The 22,354-nt window shown below is 39.1% G+C and overlaps 5 protein-coding genes across 7 annotated transcripts in view; 3 read left to right on the forward strand and 2 right to left on the reverse strand.

The window, feature by feature from the left end:
* capn1b (calpain 1, (mu/I) large subunit b) overlaps nt 1-6,032 on the forward strand; it is a 29,726-nt gene extending 23,694 nt beyond the window's left edge. For all 3 annotated transcript variants that reach the window (XM_053229356.1, XM_026947988.3, XM_053229355.1), the window contains 13 exons: nt 329-489; nt 678-847; nt 1,000-1,011; nt 1,658-1,869; nt 2,071-2,110; nt 2,381-2,446; nt 2,588-2,645; nt 2,747-2,811; nt 3,467-3,535; nt 3,657-3,735; nt 4,565-4,678; nt 5,239-5,297; nt 5,528-6,032. In XM_053229356.1, the coding sequence (XP_053085331.1) occupies nt 329-489; nt 678-847; nt 1,000-1,011; nt 1,658-1,869; nt 2,071-2,110; nt 2,381-2,446; nt 2,588-2,645; nt 2,747-2,811; nt 3,467-3,535; nt 3,657-3,735; nt 4,565-4,678; nt 5,239-5,297; nt 5,528-5,554 (1,132 nt within the window). In that variant the 3' untranslated portion in view covers nt 5,555-6,032. The remainder of the gene's footprint in view (nt 1-328; nt 490-677; nt 848-999; nt 1,012-1,657; nt 1,870-2,070; nt 2,111-2,380; nt 2,447-2,587; nt 2,646-2,746; nt 2,812-3,466; nt 3,536-3,656; nt 3,736-4,564; nt 4,679-5,238; nt 5,298-5,527) is intronic.
* A 396-nt stretch (nt 6,033-6,428) lies between these two features.
* On the reverse strand, nt 6,429-9,723 carry mrps28 (mitochondrial ribosomal protein S28). The gene is made up of 2 exons (XM_026948013.3): nt 9,486-9,723; nt 6,429-7,262 (listed from the first exon to the last, which is right to left on the reverse strand). Exons 1-2 carry the CDS (start codon nt 9,687-9,689, stop codon nt 6,912-6,914), a joined length of 555 nt encoding a protein of 184 aa, XP_026803814.3. The 5' UTR covers nt 9,690-9,723; the 3' UTR covers nt 6,429-6,911.
* A 1,028-nt stretch (nt 9,724-10,751) lies between these two features.
* On the forward strand, nt 10,752-13,951 carry sde2 (SDE2 telomere maintenance homolog (S. pombe)). The gene is made up of 7 exons (XM_026947998.3): nt 10,752-10,922; nt 11,400-11,517; nt 11,700-11,811; nt 12,000-12,169; nt 12,478-12,583; nt 12,785-13,187; nt 13,360-13,951. The coding sequence occupies exons 1-7, from the start codon at nt 10,767-10,769 to the stop codon at nt 13,576-13,578; spliced, it is 1,284 nt and encodes a 427-aa protein (XP_026803799.3). The 5' UTR covers nt 10,752-10,766; the 3' UTR covers nt 13,579-13,951.
* A 2,018-nt stretch (nt 13,952-15,969) lies between these two features.
* On the forward strand, nt 15,970-21,537 carry wdr83 (WD repeat domain containing 83). Its single transcript, XM_026948007.3, has 10 exons — nt 15,970-16,754; nt 17,844-17,964; nt 18,115-18,220; nt 18,361-18,409; nt 18,491-18,617; nt 18,892-18,959; nt 19,050-19,158; nt 19,352-19,466; nt 19,679-19,831; nt 20,783-21,537. The coding sequence occupies exons 1-9, from the start codon at nt 16,652-16,654 to the stop codon at nt 19,823-19,825; spliced, it is 945 nt and encodes a 314-aa protein (XP_026803808.1). The 5' UTR covers nt 15,970-16,651; the 3' UTR covers nt 19,826-19,831; nt 20,783-21,537.
* On the reverse strand, nt 20,773-21,057 carry LOC113547598 (persephin). Its single transcript, XM_026948014.3, has one exon. The coding sequence runs from the start codon at nt 21,055-21,057 to the stop codon at nt 20,779-20,781; it is 279 nt and encodes a 92-aa protein (XP_026803815.2). The 3' UTR covers nt 20,773-20,778.
* Nucleotides 21,538-22,354: the final 817 nt, after the last annotated feature.

The following is a 22,354-nucleotide window of genomic DNA, read 5'->3' on the forward strand; positions in this document are numbered from 1 at the left end:
ACGAAGTGAGACAGAATCCAACCCAATCCATCCTCACTAGCACAGAACATTAAAAGTGGAGCTACTAATACTATCCAGATGTAGAAGCATGTTTACTACTATACCTTTTTTGACATACTATTTAGTCTACTAGTGTGTGGCTTGGGATTAGTGTGTACCAGGTGGCTCAATTTATTCATATACTATTGGGAATGCTAAGATTTGTCATGTAGCTTATAACATCTACATAGATGTTTTGATCTTGTTGCTCGTCTGTGGAACATTCTTTCAAAATTCAGCCTAGGTTACCTAATCCTGTCCCTCGTCCCGTCCTGTTTCTTTCTGTCAGGATGTCGTTTCAGGAGTTTAAGCGTCAGTTCTCGCGCTTGGAGATCTGTAACCTGACACCGGATGCGCTAAGTGATGACAGTCTGAGTTTCTGGAACACCATCAAGTTCGAAGGCAACTGGAGGAGAGGGAGCACAGCGGGAGGCTGCAGGAATCATCCCAGTATGCAACGCACACACTCGTATAACATACTAATGATCTAAACACTGTACATGTCATATAATTTTGTTTTACAATATCTCCATTACACACACGTCTACATATTTACACTGTATTCGCAGTTCACTAATCACACCGACTATACAGGGTGAGTTTGTTCTATTCATCATTTCTCCCTGTCTATCCATCAGACACGTTCTGGATCAACCCGCAGTACAAGATCACGCTGCTGGAAGAGGACGATGATCCCGATGATCCCGAGGTGGCGTGCAGCTTCCTGGTGGCGCTGATGCAGAAGGACCGGCGGCGCTACCGTAAGCACGGCCAGGACATGCACACCATCGGCTTCGCCATCTACGAGGTCAGGGATCCGCGAGCATAAGATTCTGAAAGTTGCGATTAAGTGAAATAAGCAAAATCTCTCAAAATTTGCTGTTTATTTGTATTTGAATTACAGTATCGATGAAATTGTGCTAATGTGACATGTCTGCCTCTTGTCTTTCCCTTTTGCAGATCCCAGACGAGGTAAACAACTTGGCTGTACTGGATTCCAATTACATTTGGTTGGGAAAGACACTACAGTAAAATTGGCGAGCTTGACGTAAATCGGTTTCGTGTAGCTAGCTAGTTAGCTAATGTAACATAATCTGCGTCAGCGTATGTAGCTCATTAGTCCATTCGCACTTCAACACTTCAATTTTTGAAAGCATTTTCAAGTTGTGTTTTCATCAAAATTGTAAGTAGAAAAATCGATAGAACTACTGATATTTATTAAGGTGCGAACATTTACGATTTTTGACTCCTTGCTACGGTGATACGTGAACCACCTTGAAAACTACACTTTTCTGATTTTTCACGTAAAGAAGTGGTCAAACCCCAGTAAAATAACATTTGTGGACAATCTTCTTGTTGTGAGCCAATAGAAAAAAAGTGGGCGGGACTACAATCTGTTTAATCGATAGGAAAATGGGGGCGTTGCTCGTTATTAAGTAGCAGTTTCACCAGACTATTACCTCAATTTTTCGTAATGGTGAAAGGAAAAAAAAATTGCCTGTTCATCTGGTTGTTGTGGTAAAATATTTTTTTTTGCTAGGGTGGCACCTCTGTATTCAAAGTTAGCTAGCTAAAGTAAAACTGCACTCGATATGAACGAACGTTTTTTGTTTCTCAGTACCGCGGTTGCCAGGGCGTTCACCTGAAGAAGGAGTTTTTCCTTCGTAACCAGTCCTGTGCTCGTTCTGAGACCTTCATCAACCTGCGGGAGGTGAGCACGCGACTCCGGCTGCCTCCGGGCGAATACCTCATCGTTCCCTCGACATTCGAACCCGGGAAAGAAGCCGACTTCGTTCTCCGCGTGTTTACTGAGAAACAGTCCGAGACGGAGTGAGCGACGTTTATTTGTTGATTTATTGATTCATTTGAGATTTATTTACGCTTTCTCAACAGAGAATAATTAACCACAGTTTTACATTTGTATCATTTATTATTTACTTATATACTTATTTGTGTAGTTAACATTTGAGTTATGCAGTGAATTTACTTGTGATAAATGTGACACTTGTCTATCTTCTATTTCTGTTTCAGAGAGATGGACGATGAGGTGTCGTTCACACTGGATGAAGAGGTAAAGGCCATAACAGATCTAGCGAATTGACACTAATTTAGGGGTTCTTGTTATAACTGAATAAGATTTTAATCATCCAGCAGAAGTTTAGAAAGCCTGCTATCTACCCTAACACACAGAATTAGTCTACTGAATATGATTATTAATAATAAAAAAAACACAAAAATACGTACTGTAATAGACACACAGACTTCTTATGGAAAAACACAGCTAGCTTTTTAAGTAAAGGCAAGCTTACTAACATTTGTGTGTGTGATATTGTGTCTTTAGGAGGAGATCACCGAGGAAGATATTGACTCCTCGTTCCGAAACATGTTTGCTCAGCTTTCCGGTGAGGTAAGTGTGTCATTTGGTGCAACAGTTGGTCATTTGGTGCAACAGTTGGTCATTTGGTGCAACGATTGTGCACATACACATCCAAACTCTCAAATCGCTATCGCTGTTCTTGCGGTTATGTAACACATTCTCCCTCTGTAGGATATGGAGATATCAGTCCATGAGCTGAGGACCATCCTGAACAGAGTAGTGTCCAAACGTAAGCTTGTATAAATGCTATTTACGGACCTGCGTGTTTGTGTGTGTGAGAATGAGAGTGTTAACAAATGGTGGTGTTCTGCTTTTTTTTTTTTCCCCTAGACCGGGATCTGAAGACGGACGGCTTCAGTATGGAGGCATGCAGGTCTATGGTGGCCCTCATGGATGTATCCAACAATCGCTTCTTAATAAACTAGATTAGACTACTGTGTTGAAATCTAAACTTATGATCTTTAGCTTATTTATAAACTGTTTTAACATTTTTTCCAAAGAAAACATAAACTTTTGGTATAAATCACTGATCACGGATATATACACACAGCCTTTGCTTATAGATGCCTTATAGATGTCAAAAATTCCATGTTGAATGAAGGTTTTTTCCACATTAGATTAAGTGTACGTCTCTGTTACATCATGTGTTTATTGTGTACATACTTGTAAAAAGAAGTGTAACTCAAATAACTACTCTTTACAACCATGGTGAGCAGAAAAGCATAACGATTCTACATAACACGTAGACAACATGTAGACATTCTACGTAACAACATAGCAGCATGTAGAATCTTGAGTTCAATGGGCCACTATAGCAGAAGATCACATCAGGTTTGATTCCTGTCAGCAAAGAAAAGTAATCTGAGGCTACCGAAAGTGGACGCCGAGCCTGTCCCCACCGTAGCCTCGGCTAGCTGACACGCTCAAAGATCACGTTTCTTCCCCCGATTCTGGTGTTTAAAGTGAACGCGAACTGACGCTCATGCCTGTATCTGCACGATCTTACGCATTAAAATAAAGACACACCACCTTGACTGAGGTGAATCTCAGAAAGACGGAAGCGCCCGTCTGGGAATCGTAGAGTTCCAGATCCTGTGGAATAAGATCAGGAAGTGGCTGGTGAGTGACAAACAGAAGGACGTCTCTACTTGTAGATCTTTTGTGTAGCTACAACTTTTAACTCGAAAGCATAAGACCGTGCCGTTGTTTAATTCCTGGCTTCTCTCCACCATCGCTGCAGGGAATTTTCCGGGAATTTGACCTGGACAAATCAGGAACCATGAGCTCGTATGAGATGCGATTGGCCTTGGAGTCTGCTGGTAAGGCGACAGATGTCTTTATTCAAACGCATATTTGTTTGAAGACATTACTACTTCTGTAAGGGTTGAAAAGGGATGACAATAATTCCATGATAAGAAAATTTTAAATAATGGTTCTGTAAGCATTATTTCATGATCTATAGATTTAAAAAAAACACCATACTCATTTAAAATCAGAGAAACTACTCTGACATTTATTATGGTTCTTACATATCTAAGATCTCCACAGTATCACGTTTTCCTTGAATGGTGATCACTTTCTTCATTTGCTTCTAAATGGATGTGGAGAGTTGTACGTTAAAAAAAGTCCCACTCCTGTCCATTCCCAAACTAATGACCAATCCTACACGCTAAAGCTGAACAGTATTGAAGTACAGTCCTTCCATTGGTGTGAACAGCATTGTGTGAAAGAGTGGAAAAAGCTCCCAGACGTTGCTGTGAATGTTTGTATCCTCCCTCGAAGGAAGGCAATTGAGCTAGAAGCAAGCTGTTGATGGACATGAGCTTCCTTGCTGCGCGCTCTTAGTTTCAGTGTCCGCAGTTTCAGCTCATCCACACGAGCACATTTTAAGAATCGGTACATTAAATAGTGTAAAACGATACACATAATTATTATTTTGCCAATTTATTACACAGATTTGTTTGGTTTTCAATGTTAACGGTGTAGCCTAAAAAGCATTGAAGCTAGAAATGCAAATGTGCCAACAAGTTTTTTGGAATTACTAGTCGACTAGTACAAATTAATACCACTAATAGCAACATTTCTCTATTAAATCACTCCATTCTAAGTCATTGTTACTTTCATTGAAATCTGTTTCTCCGTTTTTAGGGTTTAAGCTCAACAACAAGCTGAACCAAGTGCTGGTTGCGCGTTACGCCGACCAAGAGATGATCGACTTCGATAACTTCATCTGTTGCCTGGTCAAACTCGAGGCCATGTTTAGTAAGTAGCTGCTCTTATCACTTAGTATATTAGTGTGATCTTGAAGATATATACATTGAAGATACACAGATTGTTGCTCTGTTTGATTTGTCAGCCCCCTTTTACTTCATCAACCATTTCAGTGATAACATGATTATTTTATGATCTATCTAAGGACAAAAATGATGATGCGGCATGTTATTATAGGAAAATAATCAACTTCACGTCTCAGAAACAAGCTAGTTCAAGTCGCAACTATAAACAGTCGTTCCCTTTTCACTTCCTGTGGGAAAAAAAGAGAGAAAAATTGCACTTTGTTACTAAGTCCCTCTGTCCATAAAACTTAAACTCGCTGACTGTTCCGAAGTCCTGACACTGGAGACTCCTTCCATAAATGTTTAACAAACATCTCCTTTCAGACAAATTCACCATATTCCCCATTATAATTATACATAATCTGTTTATTTATATTTTTCCTACTCCCCCTGTACATAATGTATATGTGCAAAGGAAACTGCTTGCTTATTGAAGGTTTCGTTCCGTAAATATTAATTATACTTATTATATCTCTGTCCATACAGGATCCTTTACGCAGATTGACAAAGACGGCTCCGGGGTCGCCGAGCTTAACATCTCGGAGGTGTGTTCTTTTCGGATGGTTGCGTTTGCGTAACGTAGTACTTTTATAGAGAAAGTGTCACTCACTGTCTTAAAGTGACTATGAAATCAAAATGGCTGCTTTCTGAGCTTTTTCTATGGGATTTTTTTTTATTTTTTTTATGGACACTGTATGAAAAAAAATTAAGTCATATTACTCAGTGGTGTTAGTCCTTGAGTTTACAAATTAACACTTGTCTGTCTCGGTCACAGTGGCTGTACCTGACCATGTGCGGCTGAGTTTCCTGAACCAAGCTGCGTCGAGAAAATTCAGACGAGAATGAAGATCCCTCTCGGAGCATCGATAATCCTAGGATGCAGGGAAAACAGTCGGCGCAGTTTAGTCTGCCTTAACCACTTCAATGCTAACTAGACCCACCTCAGACACCTTAGTAATGTTTAATGACTATGCAACATGAAGAGCTTAGCCACCTAAACCTACATGATTTGCGTTGCACTACATACACACAGCTGCATGTATATTAAGAGCAAACAAATCTTGCACCGTGCCTAAGTGCATGTCACTAATCTTATTTCATAGCCTTTGATAACCTAGAAGATATTTTCTCTTATTTGGACTTGTTAAAAGTAGACCACTGCATATCTAATGCGTATCTAGGCGTGTGCCGGTAACTGGTTAGACGATACATCATAATGTCCGGCCTGCACGAGATTATCATTGGTCACAATGTTTCTATTTATCCAAACTGAGAAGAAATTTTAAAAAAAATGAATGGGAGATCCATCTAAAGTGCTGCAGCTAAAAATGGTAATCTTCTTAAAATAATATTGTGATGATATCAGTAACCAGATTTAATTGTTAGACAATTATCATGATGTAAACCTCGCTATCGGCACATACCTATTAACATTTCACCGTGTATTTGTCTCTAATCTCATATGCAATCTGAGCTTTCCACTCTGCCATTGTAGCCTCAGTGAAGATTATTTTATAGTATTATTTCATTGCAGGTTGTTTTCTTAAACAATCGCTGCTTAACAATAAAGTCGTGATTTGAGAAAAAAAAGTGTTTTTTTTCTTTATCACCTGTGTGTGCGTAAATGACATTTGTACATAAACTGCTGAAATAAATTAGCAGAGCAAATGCATATGCCAAGTTATATCAGTGAATTCTGTATTTTTTTTAAAATAAACAATGATACATGGTCATTTTTATCCCTTTATAAATACACTGAATATTTCGGAACGTCGTGATGCCAAGAAAGCACAAAGTGTTAAAACTCCTCTGTCCTTAAGATGTCGGAAAACGTAAAAAGTTAGCTTTACACTTGCGTGATACGAAGCGTTGACACTGGAGACTCCTTCCAAAAAAGCTCAGTAAATGTCTTCTTACAGAAAACGTCATATCAATGATTACACTTTTTTTAAGTGGCGCATCTGCTGTACAAATCCCTGTGTAAGTCGTTGCTATAGAAACGATAACGTATTAGAACAATAATTCAACTTAAGAAATAAACTTTACCAAGCCGTTCCTTTAGACGTTCAGAATTTCAAACACAATTTATTAATCTCTGTTCACAGAACAACGACAAATATTTAACAGTCCCCGATGAGTTGTAGCTACTCTGTCCATAGCTACTCTTTCTCTTTGGCCTCTTTCCCCTCGAGTAGTCCGAGGAGGGTGGCGTCGGCCTCGAGCAGCGTGGCGTCGGTGTTTGCGCCCAGGAAGCGGGAGGTCAGCTCGAGGTCCTCCAGCCTGAGCCGAACGACGCTGCCCCGCCGATATTTATCGCCGTCCGTCTTGGGCCGCTTGCACACGCAGTGGAACTTGCCACCGAAATCGATGTACAAGTCGTCCTGAACCACGTGGAAAACTTTGCCGATGACGATTTTGTCCTTAGCCGGACCCATCTGGATCAACGGCGAGTGACGCAACAGTGACGCAAAGGACTGGGTGTCGTTACGAACCTTGTGCATCTTGTGGCTCTGCGAGAAAAAAAAACGGAAAAAAAACAGTTTACAGTAAACCTTTAGAAGTAATAACAAAACACTAGCTTTAGTTCACGGAAATAAGTCTTTTAATTAAGTTTGGGAGGATGATGGCAGCATTTGTGCTTCTGATATAAAGGTAAAGGCCAGACTTGAAGGAACTGATTGTGTATCTTTGGCAAAGGCAAGTTCAAAAATGTTCACAAAAAAAAAAAGAAGAACATGGCACTGAAGGAATTACCACTATAGCTGCGGAATAAGTTTACAAATGTTAATTTTGATTCGTAGATTTTCATTAGTTGCTCCAGTAGTGGAATCTCGTAAGGATTTAAACACTTGAGGGCATGCTGTTCTAGGGAAATAATCAATGACAGGGTGGCTTGACATGTTACCTAGAAACCAAAGGAGATGGTTTCTAGGTAACATGTCGTTTAACATCGGGTCAAGGTTGGGCCTACTTTGGAACTACGTTTATGGTCATAACTTTTGAACCAAGTGTCCAAAAAGCCATCCCTGGATTCCATGGGTCGAGACGAGTTCAACGCACCCTATGACGTCAATTTCCGCCTCATTAGATTTTCCGCCATCTTCGATTTTGTACAATCATCACCAAATTTGGTACACGTCATCTTCAGACTAAGCCTCACAAAAGTTATCAAAAGAATTTTGATACTCCAAAGGGTTTTCCCGTAATGGGCCACCGAATCTGACAGCAAAGCCGCCAAACAGGAGTTGAGGCTGTATCTCAGCAACAACTTTGAGCACTGGCACAAATATTGGTAGGCATCTTGAGGACCATGACCTGAGGCTATGCAGCAAATTTCATGCCAATGCCACCTACTGGTCAAAAGTTACAACAGCATGCTAAAAATGCTTACTAACTGCCATTTATTGCAATCTAACTGCCATTTACTGCAATCTAACTGCCATTTTTGCTCCTCCTCCTCCAACTTTTGTCCATTTTTTGCCAGATTTGGCTCACATCATCATGAGACCTGTCTGAACAAAATTTATCAAAGGAACTTTGACATTCAAAACCGTTCTCCCATAACGGACTGGCAAATGCATCAAACAGGATGAAAGGCTGTATTGTCAAGAGACTTGGTCTTCAGGACTTCACCCTAATGCCCCCAAAATGTTTAATGACTGTGCCACCTGTGGTCAGAAACTGACAACTTCCCCAATTTTCCTAATTTAATTTCACAGTTCTACATTCCTATGATTCCCCAAGGTAAACTGAAGTTAACGCTCATCAGTGTCTGAATTTCAAGAGTACTTCCTGTTTGCCAATTTGAAATTCATGCCTAACAAACATTATCAGGTGGTAGCTTAGTGGGTAAGATGCTGGACTCCTGATTGGAAGGTTGCGAGTTCAAATCCCAACACCACCAAGTTGCCACTGCTGGACCCTTAACCCTCAACTGCTCAGTTGTATAAATGAGATAATTGTAAGTCGCTCTGGATAAGGGCGTCTGCCAAATACCATAAATGTTATCAAATGATTTTTAAAAAATCCTTTTCCATGTTTTATATATTTGAATCTCTTTGTCTAAAGGTACAGCTCTGCTTTCCTATGATCGCTTGGGCAACAACAATTGTAGCACATCTGTGAATGTGCAGCTCACCAAGTCCGGGTGCTTGGCCCCACCAAAAATGCTTAATAATAATAATAATAATAATAATAATAATAATAATAATAATACTAGTAATAAAATTCAAGAGAGAAAAAAGAGACTATGATTAAGAAACAACTGTTTAGAGCTGCTACAGAGCAAGTGATAACAGGTGTTATCTGTTTCATGGACATTAAATTAGTTATGTAGTACTGTCTGTTCTGTCTTGTGCTGTCTGCACATGTTTGCACTTGTGCACTTTACGTTTAATTTATGTAATTTATGTAGTCCCCGTAGTTCTATGTTGTTCTGTGTTGTCTTATGTAGCACCTTGGTCCTGGAGAAACGTTGTTTCGTTTCACTGTGTACTTGTATATGGCTGAAATGACAATAAACTCCACTTGACTTGACTTGAAATGTAACTATAAATGGATAAAAAGTAACATGATGTTTATTACATTAATACATTAAAATTTGTAATTACTGGCAAATTGATGTGGTATAAGAGGACTAAAACACCTCAGGTGGTACAATGAACACTTTTTTTTCACACAATCTGATATGTACTGAAATCCAATGTATTCTAATCAGTTTCTTGAGATCAGACCTTGGTGTCCTGCTGCTGTTTCAGCTCGGAGTGAAGCTCATAAGCAGCAGCAAAGCCACTCTTCTGTTTCTCTTCTTCTCCTCCTGCAGAAATCCCTTCATCACCACTGCTGTAAAATCTGCTGCCTAGAAAAACTTCAGGTTTTATTAATAAACACGTTCCTCTGCGTCTCGCGCTGCTCACAACCTTGTACACAGCCGCCATTTTGAGACTGAACCACTCTCAAACGGCTAACAAGTCAACATTCTAGTCCCCTAAATAGGGCGCACATACAGCTAGCTTGTGTACTGTATGTAGTGCTTATGTACAGTTAGCCGAATGCGCTGTTTGGGCTTCAGCCATAGCATCATGTCATTGTGAAGAACGAGGGGAGATTTTGTAGATTATAGCTGAGGAAAAGACATATAAAACAACAAACCTCCTTTTATGAATATATCGTATAAATATAAAAATTACTTAACTACAGCATGAGGAGTTTTGAATTTCTTTTTAAGAAAAATTAAACAACGCGATTTGCTCTAAACTTTAATGGTCTCTCTGCGTTTCCGTAGTGACGTATAATTGCGGCGCTGAAAACAGGATGGTTTTTTCCCCCTTAAAATTACTAAAGGGAAAATAGGATTTACAAACAATTTGGCATATTAGTGCAATCGTAGCCAACACAAGAAGTTTCACAAACTGGGCACAAAATTACAAAATATTTAGAAATTAAATAACAACAACAACAATAATAATAATAATAATATAAAAGGTTGTCTATGGTGCTTCAAAAATTACATTACAGTATTATCATCCATTTGTTCATTTTGAGTGATTCAATTTTTTGAGTAAACAAATAATAAAAACAGCAAATAAATAAATAAATATTCATGTAAATTAAATGAAATATAGATTTATCTGTGTTATTTCAACCAGGCAAGGCAAATTTATTTATATAGCACATTTCAAGGCAATTAAAAAACAAGATAAATTAAAAAGAACTATTAAAATATAAAAATTAAAGTATAATACATCGAATAAAAAAATGTATGTTGAAGTGTTGTTTAAAAGAGCTGTAATAAATAAAATATTACTAAGGAAAAGGGGGAAAATGTAAAACAACTCAGCTTGAGAGTGGATTTGCGGGTTTTTTTTTTGTGTGTGTGTGTGTGTGTGTGGAGATAATACACGGCATAGCGCTTCCAAAAAAAAGAAAGAAATTAAATAAAATTTATATTTTATCGATACATTTTTTGTACAAGCGTAGTGCGCATGCGCGGTCATTTCTCTTCCGCGTAGTGCATGACGCCATTAAAACGCGACGGCGTTGAAGTTGAAAGCGACGACGCAGTAAACATGGAGGTCTTCGTTGTTTCTCCGTCTTTAAGATTTATTAACTTTACTGTTCCACACGAATCGACGGTCAGCGACCTGATAGGACTGCTCAGCCCCGGAGAAGTAAGTTTAATAGTGTAAATTTAATTTAATTTTATTTAGTATTGAGCGCTCAAGCTGACTGCTATGTAGGTGTTCGCTAACGCTCTTGGCTAACATGACAGAACTGATTATATAAGATACAAAAATGGCGTTGATAGATATGCTAGCTTATATAGATGTAATCATTTTTTTCTTTTTTTTTTAATATACACAAAGGAGGGACACAACGTAAAAACAAGAGTTAGATAAGTCTGAGGCATTCATATTGTATGAGAAGAATACCAAATGCTGAAAACATTACTACAGAGTAATTAAACAATAGATAAATATATTAAAAAAATTTGGACTTCTGGACTTCCTGTTATAGGAAAATAATCAATTATTTTATGTTTGTAATAGTGTCTGCTTCAACTGGGGCCGCATCACAGCACCCTGTTGTTGATTATTTTCCTATAACAGCATTTTTTTATGCCTTACATAATTATCTTTCCTATTTAGGGCATCTCGTGTGTGGATTTCTACGTGAAGAACAATGGCCGAATATCAGGTGGCGACGAGAGATTGCAAGCTGGAGCGGTTTATCGCCTCGAGCCTCGCTTATGTGGAGGCAAAGGAGGTAATTTTTTTTTTCTAACTGATGATGTTGACTGTGTGTCCCCAGAAAATCCCCAGAAAAAATAAACTAAAGAACTCTTCATTTATTTCTGAGCTACACTCCAGTTGCGTTCTTTATTCTCAGACTGAACTGTGCATGCGTCTTCCCGTTTCCGAACCACGTCGAATATGTTTGTGTGACAGGTTTTGGCTCCATGCTGCGAGCTCTCGGGGCGCAGATTGAGAAAACCACCAATCGAGAGGCCTGCAGAGATCTGAGTGGGCGGAGACTCCGAGATGTCAATCACGAGAAAGAGTAAGGCTCAGCCACATTCAAAAACTGAACGCTGCATGTCCTGTTGGAAGTGAATGGGAAAGAGACGAAGGGGAAATGGGGAAAGCCAACAAGGGTGCACTAAAAATGAAAAAGTATTGGTGCAATAATGATGATGAGTGTTGATGTGAGAGTAACGAGGCAGCGTTTGCGTGTTTCTTCGAGCTCAGAATGGCCGAGTGGCTGAAGAAGCAGGCTGACCGTGATGCAGAGAAGGAGCAGCGGCGTTTGGAGAGGATTCAGAGGAAACTGGCCGAGCCCAAACATCATTTCACGGACTCCGAGTACGAGCAGCAGTGTCATGACCTCTCCGAGAGGCTGGAGGACTCCGTGCTCAAAGGTTTTTTATTATTTTTTTTGTACTTTTTTTTTTTTTTTTTTTTTTTTTTTACAAATTGGGTTTTTCACATACATGTAAACATTATTATTATTATTATTATTTTGGTAATAATATCTGTGAACAGCAACATGTAAATTATCTAGGTGCCTCGTATGGCTGTAGATCATTAATTAATTACAGAGTTGCTGTTTCACTTATTTTTACTTTGCTAACAAGGTTTCGGGTTTATGCTCATCCTAAGTAAGCCTTTTCTTGGGCCAGAATTGAAGCAAGTTAGATTTTTTTTTTGGTTTGTTTCCTCCTTCCAGGCATGCAGGCTTCATGCAGCGGCGTGGTCCAGGCAGACGAAAAGCCACACCGCAAACGCCCGGCTGCAAAAAACGGAAACGCGTCTTCAAAGAAGAAATGCTTGTGGTGAGAAATCCAGCAGCCACAGTGCTCTGGAAAATGAGGAAATGTAATACAGAAATCATTCTATGTCACATTACACTCGGGTACATGCTGTTAGCTATTTAAACACCTGTAAAAAAAACTGTATCTCAGACACTTTTGCACAAACGGATCCTATAATATCAAAAGAGAGCTTTAACATATCGATGGTTCTGATTTCCTCAGGACCGGCCTCGAGGACCTTGAGGACACGGACAGTTCGGATGGAGAGAATGATGAGAGTGAAGCTGAAGCTGAAGCTTCTTCCTCCTCCGCTTCCTCTTCCTCTTGCGCTGGTCCTTCCTGCAGCTCTCAGCCAGCCGCAATACCGACAGCAGCAACTAGGGAGCAGGAGAAAGCCGAGTCTCAGGACCGACCCAGCAGCAGCAGCAGCAGTTCCAGTGCCGACTCAGCACCCTGCTCCCCGTCTCCCAGCCAGGAGAAAGCAGAAGTGAAAGAGGAACATGGAAGGACAGAGCATAATGAAAAAGAAGAGTACAAACAGAATGTCAGCGATAAACAGGAAGTTGAGAAGGGCGTAATTGTTGAGACGAAAGTTTGTGCAGACACGCAGCCAACTCAGCCAGAGGTGAGGAGTTTATCTGCAGAGAAATATAGTTTCTTTTTCACAGGCCAATCTCACACACACACAAGAACATGATGATGATGATGATGATTATTATTATTATTATAATTATTATTATCACATTTCACTACAGTGCTCATTTCAGAGACTGTGTATCTCTCTCGCCCTCTGTCAGGAAGCGGACGCTCCTTTAGACCTGCTGTCAGTGAGCGGGGTGGAGGAGCTGGAGGCTCTGGGTCTGGAGCGGCTGAAGGCCGAGCTGACAGAGCGAGGGATGAAGTGTGGAGGGACGCTACAAGAGCGTGCCTCTCGTCTCTACTCCGTCAGAGGACTGAGTGCTGATCAGATCGACTCGGCGCTCTTAGCCAAACCCAGCAAGGGCAAAAAGAAATAACCAGGACACACACATCATTTTTTTTTCTTTCTTTTTACTCTTTTTATTCCCTTTTTATGTGGTAAAATGTAATTTCGATGCTGTCTCCTTGCTCACGTTAAGGCAGACTGGAAAGGAGGCTTTCTGTCTGTTAACGCAATTAGGTGCCTTTACCCTGATACAATATTGTAAGACTTCACTTTATAATTTCATCCAGAAGAGAATCATTGTAACATTTAAGGGAAATAATAAAACTGGAATGGTTCTTTTTTTCCTCTTTGATATGGATTTTGTTCATTTTCAGTTAGTTATTAAACTACACTTGTATGTATTTTGTGTCTACCGTTACTTGTAATACTGTAAATAAAGCTTTGGAGGAAAAATTACAGAAAGTGTTTTCAGATTTTTCTCTTCTCTCAAATATATGTTTAGTGTCCATGTTTTGCTTCTCAGGTTTGGCATTACAGAAGTAATATAAAATTGTAATGGAGATAAGTGTTTGAAGTAAACAATAGGATAAAGTGCATCCTAAAAATGATTGCACGCTTGATTTAAAAGTATACACTCGATAAGTTAATCCTAAATATACTTGTCAGGGTGTTTTAAATGGTCACTAAGATAAGATAAGATAAGATAAACTTTATTAATCCCCGAAGGGAAATTCTAGAAATATAGATTTATATATATTATATATACTATGTTGCATGGCTAAAAGCTATCGGCAGCCATTTTGAATCTGGAAACAGTTGATTTGATTAATGTTTTTAGGACCTTAACAACTACTTTATTTTGCTGACACAAAAGTGTGGAGTTGTTAACAAAAAAGAAAAAATCCACCATGAATGACTTCTATATGACTTCTATATCAGAAATATATATATATATATATATATATATATATATATATATATATATATATACACCAGCATTTCAATTTGCTGTGAGACGTCAGTGCTACACACAACTGCTAGCTTCTCACAAGACTGGAATAACTAAAATACAGCAAATGAGCACTAAAATTAGCACTACCGACAAATTAGCACTAAAAAACACATGCCAGATATTTCAATAGAAACATTTTTAATGTTTCTGAGGGTTGAGGTTTCTGTTAAAATATCACGTCTCACATAAACATGGCTAAGTGATTTCTGTCTCTGAGAGTGAAACTAGCAGCAGCCATTTTGAAATGTGGAAACACTCATTCACAAGATTCAAGTTTTAAATATTAAAAATTAAAAAGTAATTTAAAAAAAAATGAAACAGTTTCTATTTGTATGTTTTTGTCAAACAATTTTGTAAGGAAGTGGTTTCAGCATCAACTAAGCGAGTTGCTAATTAGTTATCGCAAGTGTCTGTTAATGTGTTAGCATTCTGTGGCTCCTAAAGCTGCAAAAGAAGCGAAACGTTTTTCTCAAAATGGCTACATACAAGTTAAGTGGAACATGAATACACATATATTTATTTTAGTTTATTTTTTGTTAATTTTTTTCTGCAAACCGTAATTTTTAAAATCAAAACATGCATGAAGACTAGTGATGGGTCGCTCTTGCACGATTCATTCATTCTGAACGAATCTTTAATGTGACTCGGGAAGAGCGAGTCGTCTCGGGGAGTGATTCATTCAGTCGCGCAGCATCCTATAGGTTCTGTACTGGAATCAGTTCACCTGCTTCGAGTCTTCGGTTCTGAGTCGTTTGTTCGTCACGTGACAGTGACAGTCCCATAAGCTTAACCAGTGCAGCCTGAGCCGGAAAGAGAATTGATCAGTTCATCTCTCGAGTCTCTCGAGTCGTTCGGTCTTTTGTCACGTGACATGACAGCATTGGATCGAGAAAGTTAATTTACAACCTTCCTTACAAACGGGTGCATAGTAATTATTATTATTATTATTATTATTATTATTATTATTATTACATAACACCACAGATCTTCAAGAAACAGTAACAGAAACATAGTGACAGAAATGGACAGACCTTTTTTTCATTCTAGGAAAATGCTTATTACACATCTTTTGATAATTTTGTGATAATTCCTAAATATGATCCAACATACAAAAAATACAGTTTTACGTTATAGTATTACTGACTGAGGTACTGAGCCGGGAAGTGGTCACGTGACAAAAGAACGAACGACTCGAACGACTCGAAAGACTCGAGAGATGAACTGATCAATTCTCTTTCCGGCTCAGGCTGCACTGGTTAAGCTTATGGGGCTGTCACTGTCACGTGACGAACAAACGACTCAGACCCGAAGACTCGAAGCAGGTGAACTGATTCCAGTGCAGAACCTATAGGATGCTGCGCGACTGAATGAATCACTCGCCGAGACGACTCGCTCTTCCCGAGTCACATTAAAGATTCGTTCAGAATGAATGAATCGTTCAAGAGCGACCCATCAGTACTTGTCAGGTAAGAGGTGAGGTGAGCTAATCATAGACAAAAGTTCCAGGTAAACAATGAATTAATGTTTTCTGTTTCTTATAGCATTTTAGCTTTGTCTTGTTTGTAGTGTGATCAACGTTTGCGTAAGTAGTAGATGTGTTAGGGAAGTAACACGTAACATTTTAATTATATTTTGCTAAAATGAACGAAATGACTCGAAAAAAGATTCAATCATTTTGCTAAACGAGACTCAAAGATCCGAGTCGGTAAAATGATCCGAACTTCCCATCACTAGACTCCAAGTCAGCAGGGGCGCTCAAGTGCATAAAGTTTATTTATCTACTCAGGGAAAGCTCCAGAGGAATCAGAGGCTGTGTCTGAAACTGCACTCTTTTGTACTAAGTAGTGCACTAAGTGTATAAAAGGTCGCGTAGTAATTAGGCACACTACGTAGTACGCTAGTACTTGATTTAGGACGTAACCATAAGCTTGAAAAAACGGGCAGGGGAAGGCGCTAACTGTATAGCAAGACAGTTTTTAAAGTTTCTTAGCTAGTTATTTATTTTTAAGTTTCTGTGTTTGTCTAAAAAAGTGGCGCTTGTAAGCAGGGTAATGAAAAAAGGCTTGTTTTGAATAAACCCTATCTCAGGTTTCGCTATGTTTAGCAGAGTAGTTTAGCAGGGCTAAGCTAAAGCAGAGAGGCTGAGAGAGGGATGGCGTTCCCCGAGCCCCGGCCGCAGCCTGTCCGCCTCCCGCAGCACCTCCTCCGGGCTGTAGACTGCCAGCAGGGCGCTGTCAGAGCGGTGCGCTTTAACGGTAAATAAAATGAAAAAATGCTAATTAAAATATAAATTAAAAATACATAGAAGTAGATCTATCTGACGTGAAAACGACCATGAAAGTTATAATAATTGTAGGCCTCAATTAGATACTATAAATTGAGTTTTTTTCTTACTTAACGACTAAACTTACTTGTTTTAGTGAGTTTTATCTTCTTAATTATAATTAAATGTATAATTTTGAATATTTGCAAGGAATTTATTTTAATTTTATGGTTAATTCGTTGATTGTGAATTTTTTTAATGTGCCTTGTTAAAAATACTGTGTTTAATTTTTAACTGTAATTTTTATTTTAATTTTTTTAAATTATTATTATTACTAGTATTATTATTATTGTTGTTGTTGTTGTTATTATATATTATTATCTTTCACTGGTTTAGAAAATGTGGGAGAATCATCCAAATATGGAAATCTAAAAAAATGTTTTGTGAAAAGTATTCATATGTGGTCAAAAGTAATATACAGCCACTACACCAAGTTTTTTTTCTTAAAAAAATAATAATGATTTTTAGGTGAATATAGTCTTTAAGTGCCTTATCAAAATATGCAAAATGCACATTTATTTATTTATTTGTTTGTTTGTTTTTATAATGCAGTTTTAAAAGTCTGGGAGAAGATGACATTTTGTTACCAGACATGAGAAAATTTGTTTAAATGCCTAAAAATTTAGAAGATCATTTCTCAAAAGTCTGTTTTTCCTTTTTTTCCAATCTAGTAAACAAGTATTAAAAATTAACGTTAAAAATAAAGTTGGGGAAATATATAATAATAATAATAATAATGTGGGCTTGAAATTGAAATTTCACCAGAAAAAGTAAATAATCTAGGGGCTCATAAATAAAAATGTGCATTGACGTGTAAAAGAATAATACTATAAATAAGGAAATGTTTAGTCAAAATAAAATTAACCCAGTTTTCCATTTTACTGCAAATGTGTTTAGAAGGAAAGGAGCAAATGTGAAAGAAGTCGTGAACATTATTCTGCAGTTTCGTATAGAGTACAGTAATAAGCCGTCAGTCCTTTAGTATTCCGTGTCCTAATAAAAGGTGAAAAATGTTTTCCAGCTGATGGGAACTACTTGATCACATGTGGCAGCGATAAAAGCCTGAAGCTGTGGAGCGCGAGCCGAGGAGCCCTGCTGAAGACGTACAGCGGTCACGGCTACGAGGTGCTGGACGTGGACGGGTGAGAGTTTCACGTCTCGCGTAGCGATGTTTAGTGCGTTTGCGGCCACAAACACACACAACTACACAGCATGCTGGAGGTTACGCTTGCTCAGTGGTGTAGCTAGTAAAGGTTTCATTTGTCCTCTCCTGTTTTTTTTTATCTTCACAGCTCTTATGATAACAGCCAGCTGTGTTCGTGCAGCGCGGACAAGACGGTGATCCTGTGGGACGTGGCGACCGGGCAGGTCACCCGCAAACTCCGCGGCCACGCAGGGGTACGAGCTGTGGAGCTGCTTGGATTTTTTTTTTTTTTTGCTTTATATTAGTGTGGCTACATTCAAACCTGCACACTACTACACTAAACTAAAAGTATTCAAATACTTACTTCTCTTCTTTTTCACGTGTCTTTCTTTAGAGGGTGAACTGCGTGCGATTTAATGAAGAGGCCACCGTAATGCTCTCAGGTGAGTCCGTGTAGCCGTAATGTGCTTCTCGTGTGCTAATCGCCTCGTATTTAATATTAAACGAGACTGTGTACGTTTCAGGTTCTATAGACGGCACAGTGCGCTGCTGGGACACTCGGTCCAGGAAGATGGAGCCGATTCAGACCCTGGACGAAGCGCGAGACGGCATCAGCAGCCTGAGAGTGGTCGAGCATGAGCTGCTGACTGGGTAGGAACCCAACTTATCACTCCTCGTTAATGGACTCGTTCTAATAAGTCACCGTTTCTATAGTAACTTAGAGCGGACGCTGTGTGTAAACCCAGACATCTGAGTACGCTGTTAGAGTTATCACTCTCAAACACGCCAAACGAGCAGTCTTCTTTTCTTCCCCCACTACAAAATGGCAGATGAGCCAGTCGACATGTGAAGCTTGAATGATTGACAGTTGCATAGGTGTGTTGAGCTAATCGAAATTTACACCGTGTGTGTGTGGGTGTGTCAGTTCTGTGGACGGCCGGGTGAGGCGCTACGATCTGCGGATGGGCCAGCTGCACGTCGACTACATTGGCAGTGAGTGTTATAAATATTTGGCAGGTTTGGGAAGGTCTCTGGGAAAGTCTCTTATTTGTTTGTTTGTTTGTTTGTGTGTGTGTTTGGCAGGTCCGATCACGTGTGTGTGTTTCAGTCAGGATGGTCAGTGCACCTTGAGCTCCAGTCTGGATGCCACTGTGCGTCTGTTGGACAAGAGCACAGGAGAGCTACTGGGAGAGTGAGTCATAAAAACACACACACACACACACACACACACACACACACACACACACACACACAGAGTCAATGAGAACAAATCGAGTTTATTAGGTAATCATTTTGCATCTAAGGATTCATTTGTGGCTGCTTAATGAAGTTTCATGTGTGTGTGTGTGTGTGTGTGTGTGTGTGTGTGTTGTATGTGTGAACAGATATACAGGCCACCAGAATAAAGACTACAAGCTGGACTGCTGCCTGTCTGAGAAAGACACTCACGTACTGAGCTGCTCCGAGGACGGTCACGTGTACTGCTGGGACCTGGTGGAGGTGTGTGAGGGACATTAAACACCCCCGTACACACACACAATACCTCTAACACACCCCCAAGACAAAACAGAGGATGTGAAATCTTCCTATGCTGCAGTATTAAATGTCTGATTGGTTGTTTAAACAACACAATTTTTTGAATTTCTCTTTGAGAATGAAGTGATTTATCTGTCAATCTGAATTGAGTCTTTTTTTGTGTGTCTGTTCATCAGGGCTCATTAACACTGAAGCTGCCCGTCGGAAAAGCCGTCGTCCAATCGCTGTCCTTTCACCCCACGGAGCCTCGCTTACTGACAGCCATGGAGGGGCGTGTCCAGATCTGGGGGGCGGAGCCAGATGAAACGGACACGGCTGAGTAAGGCATGGTGAGAGCCTTCACATGACCTGGACTTTATTTCACCAGAACATTGGCGTTTAAATTTTCAGTTTCTTTTGCACTTCACTGTGATTTAAATTTATTTGGACTCAGATCATATTATTCATATTAACTGGTTCACAAAGCTAGGATGTTCTTTGTCGTAGTACATTTCGCAAACAAGACATCATTCTTGACTAATGTCAGTCAAAAGCGTGTTCTTGGTTGATTTGGTCAGATGTTAAGAGCTGAAAATGAACACACTGTGTTAGAAGCACATGAAGCAAATGGTACATAAATAAGGACTCATTATTAAATACCATATTTGAATAATAAGTATGTAAACCAATAATAAGTATGTAAACTAAGTAAAGCAATCAGTTTCGGAAAATTGATAAAATAGTATTGAAATACTATATTTTGAAAAACGAAAAGAAAATGGCTTTATAGTTTATGATTAAAAGAACATTCTAAACTAATAACAGTTTTTACGCGGGTAATGAAGACAATATAAAATCATGTAAAATCTTTATTGGAACTGTACACACTGTATGTACACAGCACAGATGAACAACAAAGACTAACAATAAATATAAAAGACTTAAAAAAAACGAAAACAATAAATAAATAATTTACAGTACATAAATATATTATTAGTTTGCTTTCAACCAACGGTTGTTTGGACCACGCAATCCCTCAGCGGTGTCTTACCATCCTCGCAAGCTAAAGCCGAACTTTTCAGCATCACTAGCGAAAGAAGCCACGTCAAGATCAAGAGAAAGCAAGAGGCACGTTTGATACGCAGCGTGTTTGGATACGCGGTCAGCGTTATGTTACCTGCTGTTCCTAAACACGAATCTTATTTACAGCCTGAGCGATTTTTTTTTTCTTTCTTTCTTTCTTTCTTTCTTTCTTTCTCCCCCACCAAATATAAATGTCCATGTTGTTTTAATTTTTTCAGCCGATGCAGGAGCAGGCAGAGGCGGAGAGCTTCTCGACCTTGTGCCAGCGGTGGGCGTTGTCGAGGAAAGCCATGTCCTCATGCCGCGTCGGGCGGCAGCATGGCATGTGGTGCCAGGTCTCGGTGGGGGGCAGAGCACCGCTCAAGCGCAGATTGGTGAGGGTCAGCTCGTGGTTGGAGGGCACACGCGGGCACGCACCACTGCAGTACTTAAACAGCACCATTTCGTCCGAGTCGTAGCCGAGGCCAAGGTCTCGCACCTGCAACACGAACATATGGATTCAGGGAATTGTAAACGTCTGCGTTAAGGTTATTTGGATGTCACGGTTGCTGACTTTTTCAGTTAAAATACCAGTTAAAATGTATTTTCGTCTGCTGCTACTTTCGTCTTAGCATGTTCCTAAGGTTATCATACATGACGGCTATCAAACACACAGAAGAACACAACATTGTTGACCAAAGCTAAACCAGACACCGATCTATTTTTGGCTACTGCTCCTTGGATTTTGGCTATTACTGCTGTTTTGTTTTTTTTGTTTTTTTGTTTTGTTTTGTTTTTTGGGGTCTCCTTACAGCAACTATCTCTTTCAGCATGTAATGACAGGAGATTTTAGGATAAACTCATTCCCCAAAATATCTTCTAATCAAATAAAAGAACCATAATTTACAGATTTTAATGTTTTGATATATAAACAACGATGTGCAACGAGACTTCTGTACAAGGATTTCATAATAAATTTCTCCTTTAATTTTCACCTTCAGCTTGTGTGTTTTTTAAATGGCTGATTAATACCGTGGAACAGTGATATTTTTATACTAAGTTACCATCCTGTGTGAAATTTTAAACCATTCAGAAATGTGCCTTCTGGTAAACTTTGTAAAAAAAAAAAAAAAAAATTTAAACAGATGTGATATCTGATATGTGATGTCTCGAACCTGCAGCAGAATCGAATGCAGCCCACATGGGTCCTCTGCGTGGCGGCGTGAACGCAGCACGCTTCCTCCCCACCGTCTCCCCGATCCCTCCTGCTCGTCTCGTTCTTCTTCTCTTCCTTCTCTCCTCGTCTCGTCTGCGAGGTCCGATTCAGAGGAAGTGGCTTGTTCTTGGATATCTGACACTGAAAGACATGGAAACAAGGAGATTTCTCAGTCCATAGATCATCTAAGATCTGATAATCAGCTTTTCTGAGGCATTACAAAACAACTCCTCTTGTCCACGTTACAATACTCCTGCTAAATCTTTTTTTTTTTTTTTAAAAAAAAAGCAGCAAAAAATATCCATGAGTAATGTGTATTATTATTTCGGTGTATGCAGTCTAAATACCTTAACACAAGGCATAATAAAAGAATAGAAAAAAGAAAGTCTATGAACACTGTGCTGTAAATAAAGGTTCACTGTACCATTAGTTTAAATACATTTTCAAATGATTAAATATTAAAATAGAAAAATGTTAAAAAAAAATAGATTTCTAGAAATAAAATGAGCATTGTGCATACAGTTCTACATCTGTAAAGTTAAAATACAGTCTCACTAGAATACATTTAAATATGCTACTAAATTATTAAAAAAAA

This window comes from Pangasianodon hypophthalmus, chromosome 25 (assembly GCF_027358585.1).
Source record: "Pangasianodon hypophthalmus isolate fPanHyp1 chromosome 25, fPanHyp1.pri, whole genome shotgun sequence".
In the NCBI taxonomy this organism is placed as follows: domain Eukaryota; kingdom Metazoa; phylum Chordata; class Actinopteri; order Siluriformes; family Pangasiidae; genus Pangasianodon; species Pangasianodon hypophthalmus.